Source organism: Rhincodon typus, chromosome 5 (genome assembly GCF_021869965.1).
Source record: "Rhincodon typus isolate 14 chromosome 5, sRhiTyp1.1, whole genome shotgun sequence".
Lineage (NCBI taxonomy): Eukaryota > Metazoa > Chordata > Chondrichthyes > Orectolobiformes > Rhincodontidae > Rhincodon > Rhincodon typus.
Window position 1 is genome coordinate 104,825,701 of NC_063336.1, and position 15,342 is coordinate 104,841,042.

General features: G+C 42.3%; 1 protein-coding gene across 2 annotated transcripts in view; it reads left to right on the top strand.

The window, feature by feature from the left end:
- Positions 1–15,342, top strand: part of LOC109915808 (V-type proton ATPase subunit C 1-A-like) — a 91,975-nt gene that overhangs the window by 53,480 nt on the left and 23,153 nt on the right. For both annotated transcript variants that reach the window (XM_048596437.1, XM_048596438.1), the window contains exon 10: positions 8,089–8,182. In XM_048596437.1, coding sequence (XP_048452394.1) covers positions 8,089–8,182 — 94 coding nt within the window. The remainder of the gene's footprint in view (positions 1–8,088; positions 8,183–15,342) is intronic.

The window sequence follows — 15,342 nt, forward strand, 5'->3', positions numbered from 1 at the left end:
CATATTTAGAAACAAACACATTCAGACATTGAATACAGAGGATAATTTCAAAGTTGTGGGTGATATGAAACTTGGAGGAATTGTAAACAGTGAACAGGACAGCATAGAAATTCATGAGGACATTGACAAGTTGGTGGAGTATGTAGATAGGCGGTGATAAAGCTCAATGCTGAGAAGGGTAAGCTGATTTAGGTAGGAAAAATGTGGATGGACCTGGGTGTATACAAAGTCAGATGTCACACGACACCAGGTTATATTTGAAATCACAAGCATTCGGAGCACTGCTCCTTTGTCAGGTGAAGTTTCAAGGTGATAGCGTTAAAACAAGACAGGAAGATTTTACCTTACATGTAACGCGACATGAGCCAAAGATCACGGTTGAGGCCGTCTACATGGGTACGGAACTTGGCAATCAGTTTCTGCTCGGCAATTCTGCCTTGTTTGTATCTCACCTTGGAGACGTTTATCAGAAGATCGGAGGCTGAATGCCCTTGGCTGCTGAAGTGCTCCCCGACTGGGAGGGAACGTCCCTGCCTGGCAATTGTTGCGCGGTGTCCATTCATCCGTTGTCATAGTGTCTGCATGGTCGCACCAATATACCATGCCTCGGGGCATCCTTGCCTGTAGGGTATGAGGTAGACAACATTGGCCGAGTCGCATGAGTATCTGCCGTGCACGTGGTGGGTGGTGTTCCCACGTGTAATGGTTGTATCTATGTCTTGCAGAGGTTGCCATGACAGGGTTGTACGGTGTTGTGGTTGATGTTGTCCCGAAGGCTGGGTAGTTTGCTGCAAATGATGGTCTGTTTAAGGTTTGGAAGTTGTTTGACGGTGAGAAGTGGGGGATAAGGATTATCTTAGTGAAATGTTTGTTGTTATCGATGACACGTTGAAGGTTGCAAAGAACATGGCATAGTTTCTGTGCTCTGGGAAAGTTACTGGACGATGAAGTGTACTCTATCAGTCATATCCTGTGTCTTTCTTCCGAGGAGGTCTTTTTTGATTTTTCGCTGTGGCACATCAGAACTCGCGATTGATGAGTTGAGCATCGTATCCTGTTCTTATGAGAGTGTCTTTCAGCATCTTTAGGTGACCATTGCATTCCTCCTCCTCTGAGCAGATCCTGTGTATATACAGAGCTTGTCCATAGGTGATGTTTTCTTTAACATGTTTAGGGTGGAAGCTGGAGAAGTGCAGTATGCATTTGTGGGCTTGCGGTAGAGTGAGATGCTGAAGTGTTGGTCCCTGATGGAGGTGCGTGTGTCCAAGAATGAGACTGATTCTGAAGAATAGCCCATGGTAAGTCTGATGATGGGATGAAACTTGTTAATATTGTTGTGTAGTCATTTCAGTGATTCCTTGCCATGAATCCAGAGGAAGGAAATGTCATTGATGTGTCTGGTGTATAGTGTTGGTTGGAGGTCCTGTGCGTAAAGAAGTCTTGCTCGAACTTGTGCATGAAAATGTTTGGCATATTGTGATACAATCCCCATGGCTGTTCTGTGTGTCTGGATGAAGAACTGGTTGTTGAAGGTGAAAACATTGTGGTTGAGGATGAAATGGATGAGTTGTAGGATTGAGTCTGGAAATTGGCAGTTGGTGGTATTGAGTAGTGAGGCTGTTGCAGCGATGTCATCATCATTGGGAATGCTGGTGTAGAATGCCGAAACGTCCATTCTGGTGAGGAATGTTCCTGGTTCGACTGGTCCATGGGTACTGAGTTTCTGTGAGAAATCTGTAGTGCCATGTAGGGCTCCTTGTACAATGGGTTTCAAGATGCCCTTGACATAGCCAGAGAGGTTCTCACACAGGGTCCCATTGCCTGATACGATAGGATGCCCAGGTGTGTTGGCTTTGTGAATCTTTGGAAGGCAGTAGAAGTCTCCAATCCGAGAAGTACGTGGGATGAGAGTGCATAGGATACTCTGAAGGTCTGGATCAAAGGTCTTGATCAGTCTGTTGAGTTGATGGGTGTGTTCTTTGGTCAGATCGTTAGGTAGTTGCCTGTAGTGTTCCTGATTGTTCAGCTGTCGGTATGCTTCTTTGACTTGAGTGCGTTCATGATCTGTAGTCCTTTCGGGACTTTCTCTGCTTTCTTGCATCTCTGCAGAAACTTATGTCTGTGTCGATATGTGTGATCTTCTTGGAGATCCTCTCTACTTTGAGCAGGCAGATTGTGGTGTTGATGGTAAACATGATGTGGAGCTGGTGTTGGACAGGGTGGACAAAGTCAGAAGTCACACGACACCAAAGGAGGATGAACAGTAGTCTGTTCTATGCTGTACGACAATGGCTCCTCCTTTCTCTGCTGGTTTAGAGGCGATGTTGCAATTGAGAGCCTGGGTGGCGTTGTGTTGTGCTTGGCTGACATTCTGCACTATTTTGTGAGCATGGCTGATGAATCTGGCATTAACAAATCTCCTGACAGCTTGAGCATATATATACAGCCTGCGGCAGTGGCCTTCTGGAGGGGTCTAGTTTGACTGTTTCTTCTTTGGCTGCTCAACCATGAATCATTCTGTTAACTGTTCCAGTTGTGTCATTGACCTCTCTGTTGACAATCTTGGAGTTTGCGGAACATTTCCAAGAGCTTCTTTCGCCTGATGAATTCCTCTGTGTCTGCTGCGAGACGAATGGGGTCCATTTTGGTGGTGGGGCAGAAATCGAGCCCTTGGCTGAGAACTTCAATTTTGTCTGGTTGAAGGGTATGGTCAGTCAAGTTGACGATGGATTTCCCTGTGGTGGTACTGATTTCAACTGTGGTACCAGGGGAGGCTTGGTTACTGCTGGTGGTGATGCCAAGTTCCTCCAGTTTCTTGTTCTTGGTGTGCATGTAGGTTGGATAGTTCCATTGCATCATCTGCTTGGCAGTGTCTTGGAGATGGTCTGCTGTATCCTGAGTGCAAGCTGAGAATTTGGACTCTTATCTTGATTTCAAGTTTGCAGCATTTGCTGTAGAGTTGGTGTATGAGATGATTGAGGAGTGTGCGAGAGGTGCGATGGCAGAGTCTCTCAGTGTAATCTGTGTTGTAGGTTGACTTGAGTGCGTTCATGATCTGTAGTCCTTTCAGGACCATCTCTGCAGAAACTTATGTCTGTGTCAATATGTGTGATCTTCTTGGAGATCCTCTCCACTTTGAGCAGGCAGATTGTGGTGTCGATGGTAAACATGATGTGGAGCCGGTGTTGGACAGGGGTGGACAAGGTCAGAAGTCACACGACACCAAAGGAGCATGAACATGACAGGCACCTAAAGATGCTGAAAGACGCCCACATAAGAACAGGATACGATGCTTAACTCATTGATCGCCAGTTCCGACGCACCAAAATGAAAAATCACAACGACCTCCTTAGAAGGCAGACACGGGACATGACCGACAGTGTACACTTCATCGTCCATTGTTTCCCCAGAAGGGAAAAACGAGGCCATGTTCTTCACAGCCTTCACCATGTCATCGATGATGTCTCACCATGTCTCACCAAATTCATCCCTTCGCCCCTAATTCTCATCTACAAACAACCACCAAATCTTAAACAGACCATCATGCGCAGTAAGCTACTCAGCCATCAGGACAACATCGACCACAACACCACACAACCCTGCCAAGGCAATCTCTGCAAGACATGTTAGATCATTGACATGGACACTACCATCACACGTGGGAACATCACCCACCACGTACATGGCAGATATTCATGTGACTCGGCCAATATTTTCTATCTCATACGCTGCAGGCAAGGATGCCCTGAGCCACGGTATATTGGCAAGATCATGCAGACGCTACAACAGATGAATGGACACTGTGCAACAGTCGCTAGACAGGGATGTTCACTCCCCGTGGGGAACACTTGAGCGGTCAAGGGGGCATTCGGCCTTAGATTTTCGGGTAAGCATCCTCCAAGGCTAGATACACAACAACGCAGAATTGCTGAGCAAAAACTGATAGCCAAGTTCCATACTCATGTAGACAGCTTTAACAGAGATCTTGGGTTTATGTCACACTACATGTAACCCTTCCACACTGTTCTGTATTTGTAAACTCTTGTTTTAACACCATATCTACTTTAATTAGTTTATACAGTTTTAGATTACTTGCTACTTTGGTTTGACCCTCGGCATGCGACTGTTATACTTAATCATGTTATTCCAGCCATTTGGTTTGTCTCCAGCACTACCTCGCTTGAATTTTTTGTAATTATCTCTCTGCCTCAATTAATTGGATTATAGGTCATCCCCTTCACTTACTATTTAGATGTTGACATTTTACTCACACTATCTGATATCTACAGTGACTTATTACTCATTCAGTCGACACTCCATTTACACCATTTGTATGATCTTTTGATCTCTCTGCCCATTGATCTCTCTGCCTATAAATTCTGTGCCTGTATGCATGTCTTCACTTCACCTGATGAAGGTGCAGCACTCCAAAAACTTGTGATTTCAAATATAACCTGGTGTCAGCCTATAACCTGGTGTCAAGTGACTTCTGACCTTGTCCAGCCCAGTCCAACACCGGTACCTCCACGTCATGGGTGTATATATACTCAGATCATTGAATTGATGAGGCAGGTGGCTAGAACAGTAAGCAAACCATGCAGAACCCTGGTATTAATTAATAGGGTCATTGTGTGTAAGAGTTGGGAAGTTATGTTGAACTTGTACAAACACTTATTAGACACCAACTGGAGTCTTGTGTGCTGTCCTAGGAAGTGAACACATTGGAGAGGTTTACCATAATAGTTTAAGGGATGAGAAACTTCATTTATGAGTATAAATTGGAGAAGTTGGGACTATTATCTTCAGAGAGAAAAGGTTAAGAAGTGATTTGATAAAAGTTATCAAAATCATGAGAGATCTGGATAGGGTAGATAGAGGGAAACTGTTCCTGTTTGTAAAAGGATCAGGAATGAGAGAGCTCAGATGTAAAGTGATTTGCAAATGTGGCAAATCTGATGTGAGAGAAACCTTTTCACACAAAGAATCGTTCGACCACCGATCTGCCCAAACCATTTTCCCTATGTCCTTCTAAAGTTCTACACCATTCTCCTCACAGTTTACAATTCTGCCAAGTTTTGTATCATCTGTATATTTTGAAATTATCCCTGTATTCAATATCTGATTATGTTTGTTTCTGAACATCAAAAGAAATTGTCATTCATATTTGCTATCTGGAATGCAGTGCCTGGAAGTGCCCTGGAGCCAGTTTCAATTGAGGCAAGCAAAAGGGCATTGGATGATTGTTTGCTTAGAAACAATAGGCAAAGGAAAATGGCACTAAGTCATAATGTTCTTTGGCTAGCTGGTAAAATCATGATGGACCAAATGGCCTCCTCCTGTGCCTTAACACTTTAGTGATTTTGAACAAGCTGCAGTTTCCTACCCCTTGCAAGTGATGCAGATGAAAAGTAATAAAATTTACCCCAAACCGTTCTCTGCCATATGTGTGCTATGTGGAAATGTGCCACAAGACTGAAACTGGCACAAAAAAGACACTAGTAGTTTCAGTTGATGAGTTACTTGTTTCAGAATGATGCATTAAAAAGGAGCAAACTATTGGAATTAATGCTTTAATTTGCGTATGGCAGCACCAGTAATTAAGCTATAATAGGCAAAGGCAGACACACAATCAACAAAGGAATGGATCAGAATTATCAAATTAAATGTGGAAATCCAATATGACACAAAAGAAAACAATAATCAGTTTCCTGTGGTCCACTGTACACAACAAAATTTTTCATATAGTACTTGCTGTTCAACAGAATCCACAGCAAGAAAATATTGTGTTTTACTTGAAACAAGGAAGCAACTGTGTTCAAGCAACATAGCAACATTATTGAGACTTAACCAAATCTTCTTTTATGGCTGTATACAATTATCTTCCATTTTACTTTTTTTCAGAAATCTTACTGTATTAGGTTACTGCATGAAACTATTTAAACCTTTGTCTTTAGTTATCTTTCTGGGAAGGTGATACCCTGTTGACACTAGTCAATCAATTTGGGACGGAGATCTATCTATATCCGTGAGACTTGGTCTGAATCTCACAGGAGTGTTAGGAATCCAATGTCTGATCAATATCCGATTCCCAATCTTACCACTGTGGTGCATCTGTTGGTTTTTTTTACAGCAGGCAGAAAATTAGAAGGCTGTGTCTACATTTGCCATGAATTAATGGAGGCAGGTGGGCACTAGAGTCAAAGGATGCAGAAGGTGGGGCCAACTGTAAAGAAGGCTTGTGGCCCCCATTCTGCTAGGTGTGGGAGTGCAGGCAAGGATGAATGTCAGTGAAGCAGTGCCATTAACATCAGACAAGTGACTGAAGCCTCACAATTCCGTCTCCTGGAATTCCACATTCACTGGCATGCCTGTAAATTAAGAAGATAGAGGCCACATTCTTTCCGCCAGAAATGTTTAAATGTTTAATTTGCAATGCAACCTCCATCTTCCACTATGCATCTGCCTCCTTTTACTTGCTGGGCAATAGATACAGCAAAGAGGTCTGTGCAATACGGTCAGAGCATAATAAAGATCTAAAACACATAAAAAACCTCATTGCTTCTACGCCAGTCAGAAACAACCACTTATCTACTCTAATCTTATTTCTAGCACTTGGCCCGTAGCCTTGTAAGCTTTGGCAGCACATCTAAATACTTTTTAAATGTTGTGCGAGTTTCTGCCTCTACCATCCTTATGGGTAGTGAGTTTCAGATTCCTTTCACCCTCTGGGTGAAAATGTTTATCCCCACATCATGGAGTAATGTTGGAATAATTATTGTGCTACTACAGTTAGTGCCATCAAAGACTCTTTAATTGGGTTTATTGAATTCCTGACTTCGCCAGGCAACAATCCTTCATATCTAAGAAGCTGGCTCAGGAAATATTGAAAAGAGGTGGCACCATCAGGCAACCATTATTTCCACCCAGTAGAGTGAATTTGCCATCCTGTCTTTCACCAAAGCTGCCAACAGTTCCCTGGGAAATTTCCCCCGACTGAATATGTCAAACAGACTTACTTAAGGGATTCTTTTGGCTGAGTTCATGTCAGCATATATGCCCAGCACAACTCTTTAAGGTGGAAAGTTCCATGAAGGAGTTCTGTAAGTCGAGAATTCTCAGTAACAAATCTTGAAGAACTTGCGTCTTTAAAAAGCTAGCATCTTTAAAAAGACTGCATGGTAGAATTTTATCTGTACTACCTGCACGTGGCAATTCAATGAGAGGGTTTTACCATCATTTATGTTAGTGTTTCTCAAGCTATTTATGGTTGAACAGCTCCTTTTAATAAACATAATTATCATGAACTCCATGCATGCTATGGTACTATACAGTCCCACAATGTGAAAGAGCTGCAATATTATGTCTTAATAATAGAATAGGTATTTGCTGACACATATCAGTGAGATAAAAATTCTTACTTCCAAAATCAGTCTACCCTATATGATGCTTCAAAACAACACTTCTAAATCATTCTACATGAAGGACAATGTTGATTTTTGCAGGGAAAAGTGAAAGGGATTGCAGAATGTGGTTCTCGCAAAAGATGCATTAACATTCCAACTAATTAAAAACAGAATTTGACTTATTCAGCCTGGTAAATCAGTGGTCCTACAGAACACCAGGAGACCAAATGGAGGGTCATTTGAGACTAATTTGACAGTGCCAGTGCAAGAGGCAGCAGACACTGTTATCCTATGCCGCATCACTCTGTAAGGACTTTTAGCCAAAATGCTCAGTATTTTAAGCAGCAGCAGGCAGTCTTGGTGATTAGCTGGTGACAAAATAAGATCCAGACCCTGACCTGTCTGTGTGGCTCAGTAAACAATTTCACATTATTTCACAGCTCCCCCGGTAAGTCTCCACAGACCCCAATGAGAACCACTGCTTTATATCATCTGCTTGATTTTCATCCCAGTGTTTTCAACGGAAATATATTGATTTCCTTAATAGGTGGGCAACCCACTCTGCCAATTACAGATCAAGTGGTTGAGATGCAAATCTATCCCCTGTTCCTTTCACAATGAAATTATTACTTGAATTCAAATACAACTCGCAGCAGAGTTTTTTCTAAAAATTGTTCTCTGCAAGGTTTATAGTCCGTGAATTTAACTACAGTGAAGAGGAGTTGCATGCTGAGAAGGAAGAAATGACAAGGCTAAGTGCAGACAAGAAACAACAGTATGTAAGTACTGTCATCCTATCAGAAACATCAGATATTCATAACTTGAGAATTTCATTTATTTATGGTGCACTTTTAGTAGATTTAATGCAATGCTATTCATTAAAATACTGCATGTTGTCACGAGGTATAGAAAACAATTGATACAACGATATGTTACAATTCATGAAACATGTGCTAATTTTAAAATAGTTTCACCAAATTCTAACCAAAAGCAATACGATCTCTATTATCCAGTGTATAATAAATTTACTTGTTCCATAATAATTTTCATGTTATTAAGGGTCACAATTTGGATCTTGCAATCTGAAGGGAAAATGATACATGCTCAAGTGTTAAACAAGTATCAGACATATATATATAGGCAAAGTATCAATGAATATAGATGTAACAGACTCTAAGAGACATTAAACATATAATTGGTTTACGCTGTCCAATGGGGATCTCAAGTTCATGAATAAACATATTTCTGGTGGATAACATGGGGTTGGAAACATTATCAGGAAATTCTGCTGGAGAGCTCCCAATCTCCTTCAGTAAGCAGACATTTTCAGTCATAATTGCCATTTCTTTGGAGATTCCAGTGATCTCCCGTTGAACTTATTGCAGGAGATTGTCTGAGAAAAGGTTGAACAGGTTGGTCCTCTACCCAGCCGTATTGAGAAAAGACTGAGAGGTGATCTCATGGAATCACGTAGGGTTAAGTCGTCCTGTTCTTGGAAAGTTAGGCAGTGGATGTATGACTAAATATGCACGTTGGAATCCCGTGAATTCCGGATGCCCAGACCTAAGTGGGAATTGTCTGGGAAGTTTAAACTTCTGACAGGCAGTTCCTGCTACCTGGGACCCTGCATGAATAACCTCTAAATCTGATTTAGAGTTGGAGACAGTGGACAGTTCTGTAGTACTTACCTGAATAGTTACCTAGGGAATGTTAGACAGGTTGATTGTAGTGTAACACCTGAGTAACTCCATAACTGACCCCTCCATCATTGTCTCTGACCCCTGATCACCTCCCAACCCGACTACCCACTGACACAACCTGATTGTGTTGCTTGATCCAGCTACCCCTAATCAATTAACTACATATATCCACGCCCTCCAATGCACCACCCTGCCTCTAGGCACCTACATCAGATCATTCTGCTCCTTGACCTGACAACCACATGACTACCCACTGACCTCCATCTCATCCCAACTAACTCCCATCCCAATCTGATTACCCAACTTGACCCAATTCTATCTCCCCAACCCAATCTAACTACCCCAGATTAGGATCCAACTAATTCCTGACCACCAAAGTGCCTACTGATGTGACCCAACTACCTACTGACCACCCTGACTACTACCTCATCCACATAACACCTCATAAAAACCTACCCACTGACTCACCGTGCATACCCAACCAACCCTTCTCACTCACTTATCTATCTATCTACCTCACCCACTCATCCTGTCACCCACTCACATTCTCAAAACTGGACTTTTAAACTTAGCATATGGCGCCTCGTGCAACTAAAAAGTGGGTGTGTTCAGTATTCCTCTGTCTCTATCCACTCAGACGGAGTTTCACAAGGAGCGCTGTGCTGCACATTTCTTTGACAACCAGGATTATAAGTTTCTGAAAGGAATGTGCAGCAGTATCAGATGGAGAACTCTTAGAGCACAGCCCCCTTCCCTTGGAGCACAGCAGCTATCCAGTCAGCATTGCTTGGAAGATTCAGGCAAAGAAATCCTTAAGTGATTTAAAAGGATGGATGTGAAGAGAATGTTTTTCCCTGCAGCAAAGTCTAGGACTAGGTCTCACATTTATCTAAATTAACTGAGAGGATTGTCAGTCTGTGGAATTCTCTTCTCCAGAACAGTGGAGGTTGCTTCATTGAACATATTCAAACGTGAATTATATAGCTTTCAGATTAACAAGGCAGCAAATAGTTATGGAGGCAGACAGAAAAGTGGAGTTGAGGCCACGTTCAGAGTTTTCATGGTTTTATTGAATCACCTTAAGGGGCTGAATGGCCTGCTCCTACTCCAGATTCTTGTGTTCTTACATGATTACCAAAATATATAAATGCACTCACATAAGAACACTCGGCTTTCAAACATCTCACTGATAGCCCACCAGACACAGAAATAAATAAATAACATCCTGAAAATTTACTTTTGCTTACGCGTAAAAAGACGAGACTGGATCAGATCCATTCTAATGGACCTCTCGCCCCTCAGTGGCAAGAGATTTTAGTTTTACCCTTAAGTAGTGCTGGATTATATCATATTCTTGCAATGGTCCAAACCCCTACCGTCAAGTTCTTATGGATTTTGGGGCCCTGATCCCTCTATTTCCTGCACTCCGAGGTTATTTCCCTATAACCATAGCTATAGAAGTCACTTTGCTTTCAGATCAGATCCCAGTGCTCTCGAACTTACCAGGCCATTCCACAATACTGCTGCTCCCCCTCCAACCTCAATTTCCTGTTCCCTTCCTCAAACTCCTCAATGCTTCCATGGCTTGGAAATATCATTCCTTGTTCGACTCCTGTACGTAGATATCCTTTAGAATATTCACCTACACTATTGCAATAAATTAATGATGCTTTTGGGATGGGACATATTATATAATAAAATATAATTTGGGTTTTTGTTAGGAAGACTATGGGAATCAAGTAATATATATGTCTGTACTAATATATAGGTTTGTGAGATATAGGTCTGTTGTCTGTTATCCTTCAGGCATTACAAAACAATCTTTAAAAACTGAGGAAGAATTTCATTTGTTTTATGCTGCTTTTTATAGTGAGGAAGGGAGTTGGATTTATAACTACATGTTAAAGGCCTAATATTTAACATGTGGATATGTTCAAGTACATATGGTGTGGACATGATCTCAGAAGGGTCCTTATTTATGTACATATACTATTAAGTGTAAAAACCTTTTGGATTTAGCAACAGCATAGTATGTCCTGAATTACTTGATATAATAAGATCATGCATATATACAAACACACAAAGTTGGAGCAGGTGTAGGTCTTTCATCCTCTTGAACCTGGTTGATCTCATCCTTTCTGTGGATTGCCACCTTGCTGTAGTGGAGAGGCTTGAGTGTTCCACTGATCCCGAGAGTGATGTTGGCAGGAGTTCTCAGCTCCTGGCAGCGTCACCCACGACGCTCAGGTCACAGGAGAGGAAACCAGACAAAGCTCAATCGAAAGCAAGTCCTCGTCAGTGATCCAAGTGGAAGGTATTTGTGTGATATCAACGATAGTGATGGTGGATGAAGGCTGCAGCAGTATCGAGGTCCCCACTTGTTGAGGTCTCCTTGCCGCTGGACCCAAACCACCTTCTGTGAAGGACCATGTATTTGCTAACATGAAACAGCATTCCCACAATGGGCGGCATGGTGGATCAGTGGTTAGCACTGCTGCCTCACAGTGCCAGGGACCCGGGTTCGATTCCAGCCTCAGGTGACTGTCTGTGTGGAGTTTGCACATTCTCCCCGTGTCTGCGTGGGTTTCCTCCAGGTGCTCCGGTTTTCTCCCACAGTCCAAAGATGTGCAGGTTAGGTGGATTGGCCATGCTAAATTGCCCGTAGTGTTCAGGGAGGTGTAGGTTAGGTGGGTTTTGGGGGGGGTGGTCTGTATGGGATGCTCTGAGGTTCGGTGTGGACTTGTTGGGCCAAAGGGCCTGTTTCCACACTGCAGGGATTCTGTGATTCACATTAAAAGACATCCTGCACAAAGTCTAGAGGAATTCAAACCCTCCCCGCACCCCCCAACTCTCAATCCCAACACACAACACAAGCCCTGCGATGAGAGGTGATAGGGACAGGATTGTGAGATCTGGAAGTCCATAGCCCTGGAATGTCATGTAGGCGGTGGAGGTAACTCAGTTTTTCTGCTCTAGGAATAGAAGCAGGAGAGCATTTTGGCCGTTTTCTTCACAGTTTAGCAGCCTTCTTCTGGATTTGCTCTGTCCACCCAGTGTGGGGAAGGGACGAGAAAAGGTGTTCTAAAAGTAGTCTGTTCCATCATGAAGTTGGCTGGAAGACTGTATCCAGCAGGCTCATGTAGTCTGAAAATCAAAGTGAAACTCAGTCTTGGAATGTGGAAAATACTAGCCCTTATGGATAACGAGCAAACCAATCATCCAGAATGAAGAACTGCCCTTGATGCTCATGAGCTCAGGCATTTACTTCAAGGTTGATATCGTTGCCTTGCAGGAGACTCAAAGGATAGACGAAGAGCAGCTGAGGGAGGAAGGTTGTGGTTACATGATCTTCTGGAAAGTAAAACCCTGAGGATCAACCTAGGATATGTGAAATTGGATTTGCTATCAGGAATGAACTCGTCAACCGATTCTCAGCACTCCCTGTTGGCATCAGTGATCACCTCATGACTGTGTGTCTGCAACTAGTCAAGAACTGGCAGACAATGGTCATGAGTGCCAAAGCTCCAATCCTCGATACCATTGATGAGTCCAAAGAAAGCTTCTAGTCCACCTGGACACCATCCTCACCAACATCCTGAAGGAAATAAGATTACCATCTTTGGAAACTTCAATGTCAGGGTTGAAAATTACTCCCAAGTCTGGAAAGGAACCATCAGAAGGGAAAGAATTGTCTGTTGCAATGTAACAGGATTCTCCTGCTCACTAAATGCATGGAACATCGGCTGGTCATCACCAACACACTGTTCCATTAAAAAGACATCAAAGCAATTGTATGTGATCGACTACATCATCATTCCTTCCTGAGACCAAAAGCATGTCCTCATTACCAAAGCGATGATCAGTGCAGATGACTGCTGGACAGACCACCAGCTCATCCATTTCTCTATGTCCATCAAATGCCACCAGAAGTAGCTGAAGACAAAGAAACACCTCAGAAACAAAGCTCAACATTGAGCACTTCCAAGTGCTGAACAGACTAATGAACTTCCAATGATGTCTTCACCAAGATCTCCAAAGAGTTTATTTTAATGGAGTGAAGGAAATGTGGAAAGAGCTGAATTCAGCCAGCAACTAACGCTACAAGGAATACCAAAGCAAATCACTTTTCCCCAGCTTGAAGAAGGCTTTCAAATGAGAGACAAAGTTTCAAACACTCCCTGAAGGCTTCCCTGAAGAAGTGCAACATAGATGTCAATTCATGGGAGATCCTCGCTCAGAAGAAACCGATTTGGAGGAAGCTGCTGTGTTACAGGCAATAATTCTTTGAGAACACCCATCGGCAAGAGGAAGTATAGAAAAGAAACTGGAGAAAGGAATGCAGTAATTTCAACACCAAGGACCATGCCCACCTATTGGATACACCTGTCAAATGTGCGGTTGGAGATACAGCTGTATGATCAGGTTTATCAGCCATTCAAGAACGCATGACCAGTTACACAGAATTTCCAAGGTGAACAATCATACTCGTTAGTGAATGATTAGTAACGACGATGGTTGATCTGATTTTAACCTCCAATCTGCGTTTACACTTACCCCGAATGACCTTTCTCCCCTTGCCTAACAAGAATCTGTCTATTTTTGCATTTAAACTTATTCAAGGACTCTGCTTCCATCATTTTTTCAGGCGGAATATCCCAAAGATTCATTAGTCTTTGAGAGAATTTATTATGCAAAATCTCTGACTTAAATGGGTAGTCCATTATTTTTAAAACAGTGATCCCTAGTTCTAGATTCTCCCATGGTCAGAAATCACATGACACCAGGTTATAGTCCAACAAGTTTATTTGAAATCACAAGCTTTCATAACACCGCTCCTTTGACCAAGGAACAGTGCTCTGAAAGCTTGTGACTTCAAATAAACCTGTTGGACTATAACCTGGTGTCATGTGACTTCTGACTTCGTCCACCCCAGTCCAAGACCAGCACCTCCATATGGTTACCATAGATTCTCCCATTAGAGGTATCATCCTCTCCACACCTACCATGTTAATGCCCCTCAGAATATGTTTTAGTCAAGTCATCTCATACTCTTGCAAACTCCAGGTACAAGCCTAGCCTGTCCATTCGTTCCTCATAAAATAACACTCATTACAGGTATCGGTAAATTAGTAAATTAAAACAAGTAACTGTGGATGATGGAGATCTGAAACAAAAACTGAAAATACTGGAGAAACTCAACAGGTCTGACATCATCTGTGGAGAGAAAGCAGAGTTAATGTTTCGGGTCCGGTGTCTCTTCGTCACAACTGATAGCGGCTAGGAAAATGTGGTATTTATGCTGAAAATGCAAGGGAGTGGGGTTTGGAGTGGTGGTGTGTAGATAGGGAGAGATTTATAAGGGGTAGGCAGACAGGGGGATTGTTGATAGAAAACCAGGACAGAAGAGAAACTGATCTAATAGCTTAATCCGGTAAACCTTCTATGAACTGCCTCCAATGCATTTACACCATTCCTTAAATAACAACATCAGTACTGTGCACATCACTTAAGATACGCTCTCACAAGCACCCTGTATTACTGAAGCATAACCTCTCTATTTTTGTATTCAGTTCCCCTCCTGATAAATGATAGCATTCTGTCAGCTTTTCTAGTTAATTACTGAACATGCATAATAACCTTTGTGATTCATGCATGAGAACACTCAGATCTCTCTGCACCTCATAGTTCTTACTCAATATGCTTCATTTTTATCCTTCCTGCCAAAATGAACTTCACTTTTCACACATTATACTCCAATTACCACATAGTTGTCCACTCATTTAACCTATCTATGCATCTTTTTGGAGCCTTTCGAAATTGCATACTTTTTATTTTACCACGAGCAGCAGAGGGAACTAGTGGTCAGCAACAAGTAATGAACACCTCATACTGGGTGAACGATTGCAAGTATCAGAGAGGGAAAATTTTCAACATATTGTTGATGTGATGAAAGTACATTTCACAAATTGACTGCAACATCAAGTCTCCAAGAAAATGGTTCAGCAGTGACTGATAAACACTACATCCAAATAACTGAATAATTGTTCCATGGTTTGTAAGTCTCCAAATAACATTCGCCTTGAGCTCAAACTCCCTTTTGTCTTTATTCAACCATGCATCATTGGATTATTATGTCACTACATTGAGTGAACAAGGGAAATAAAAACATTTTTTCTTCCATTTTGCTTGGAATGCACTTTATTTTACCTTTCTCCCCCACACAATATTCACTAATTTTC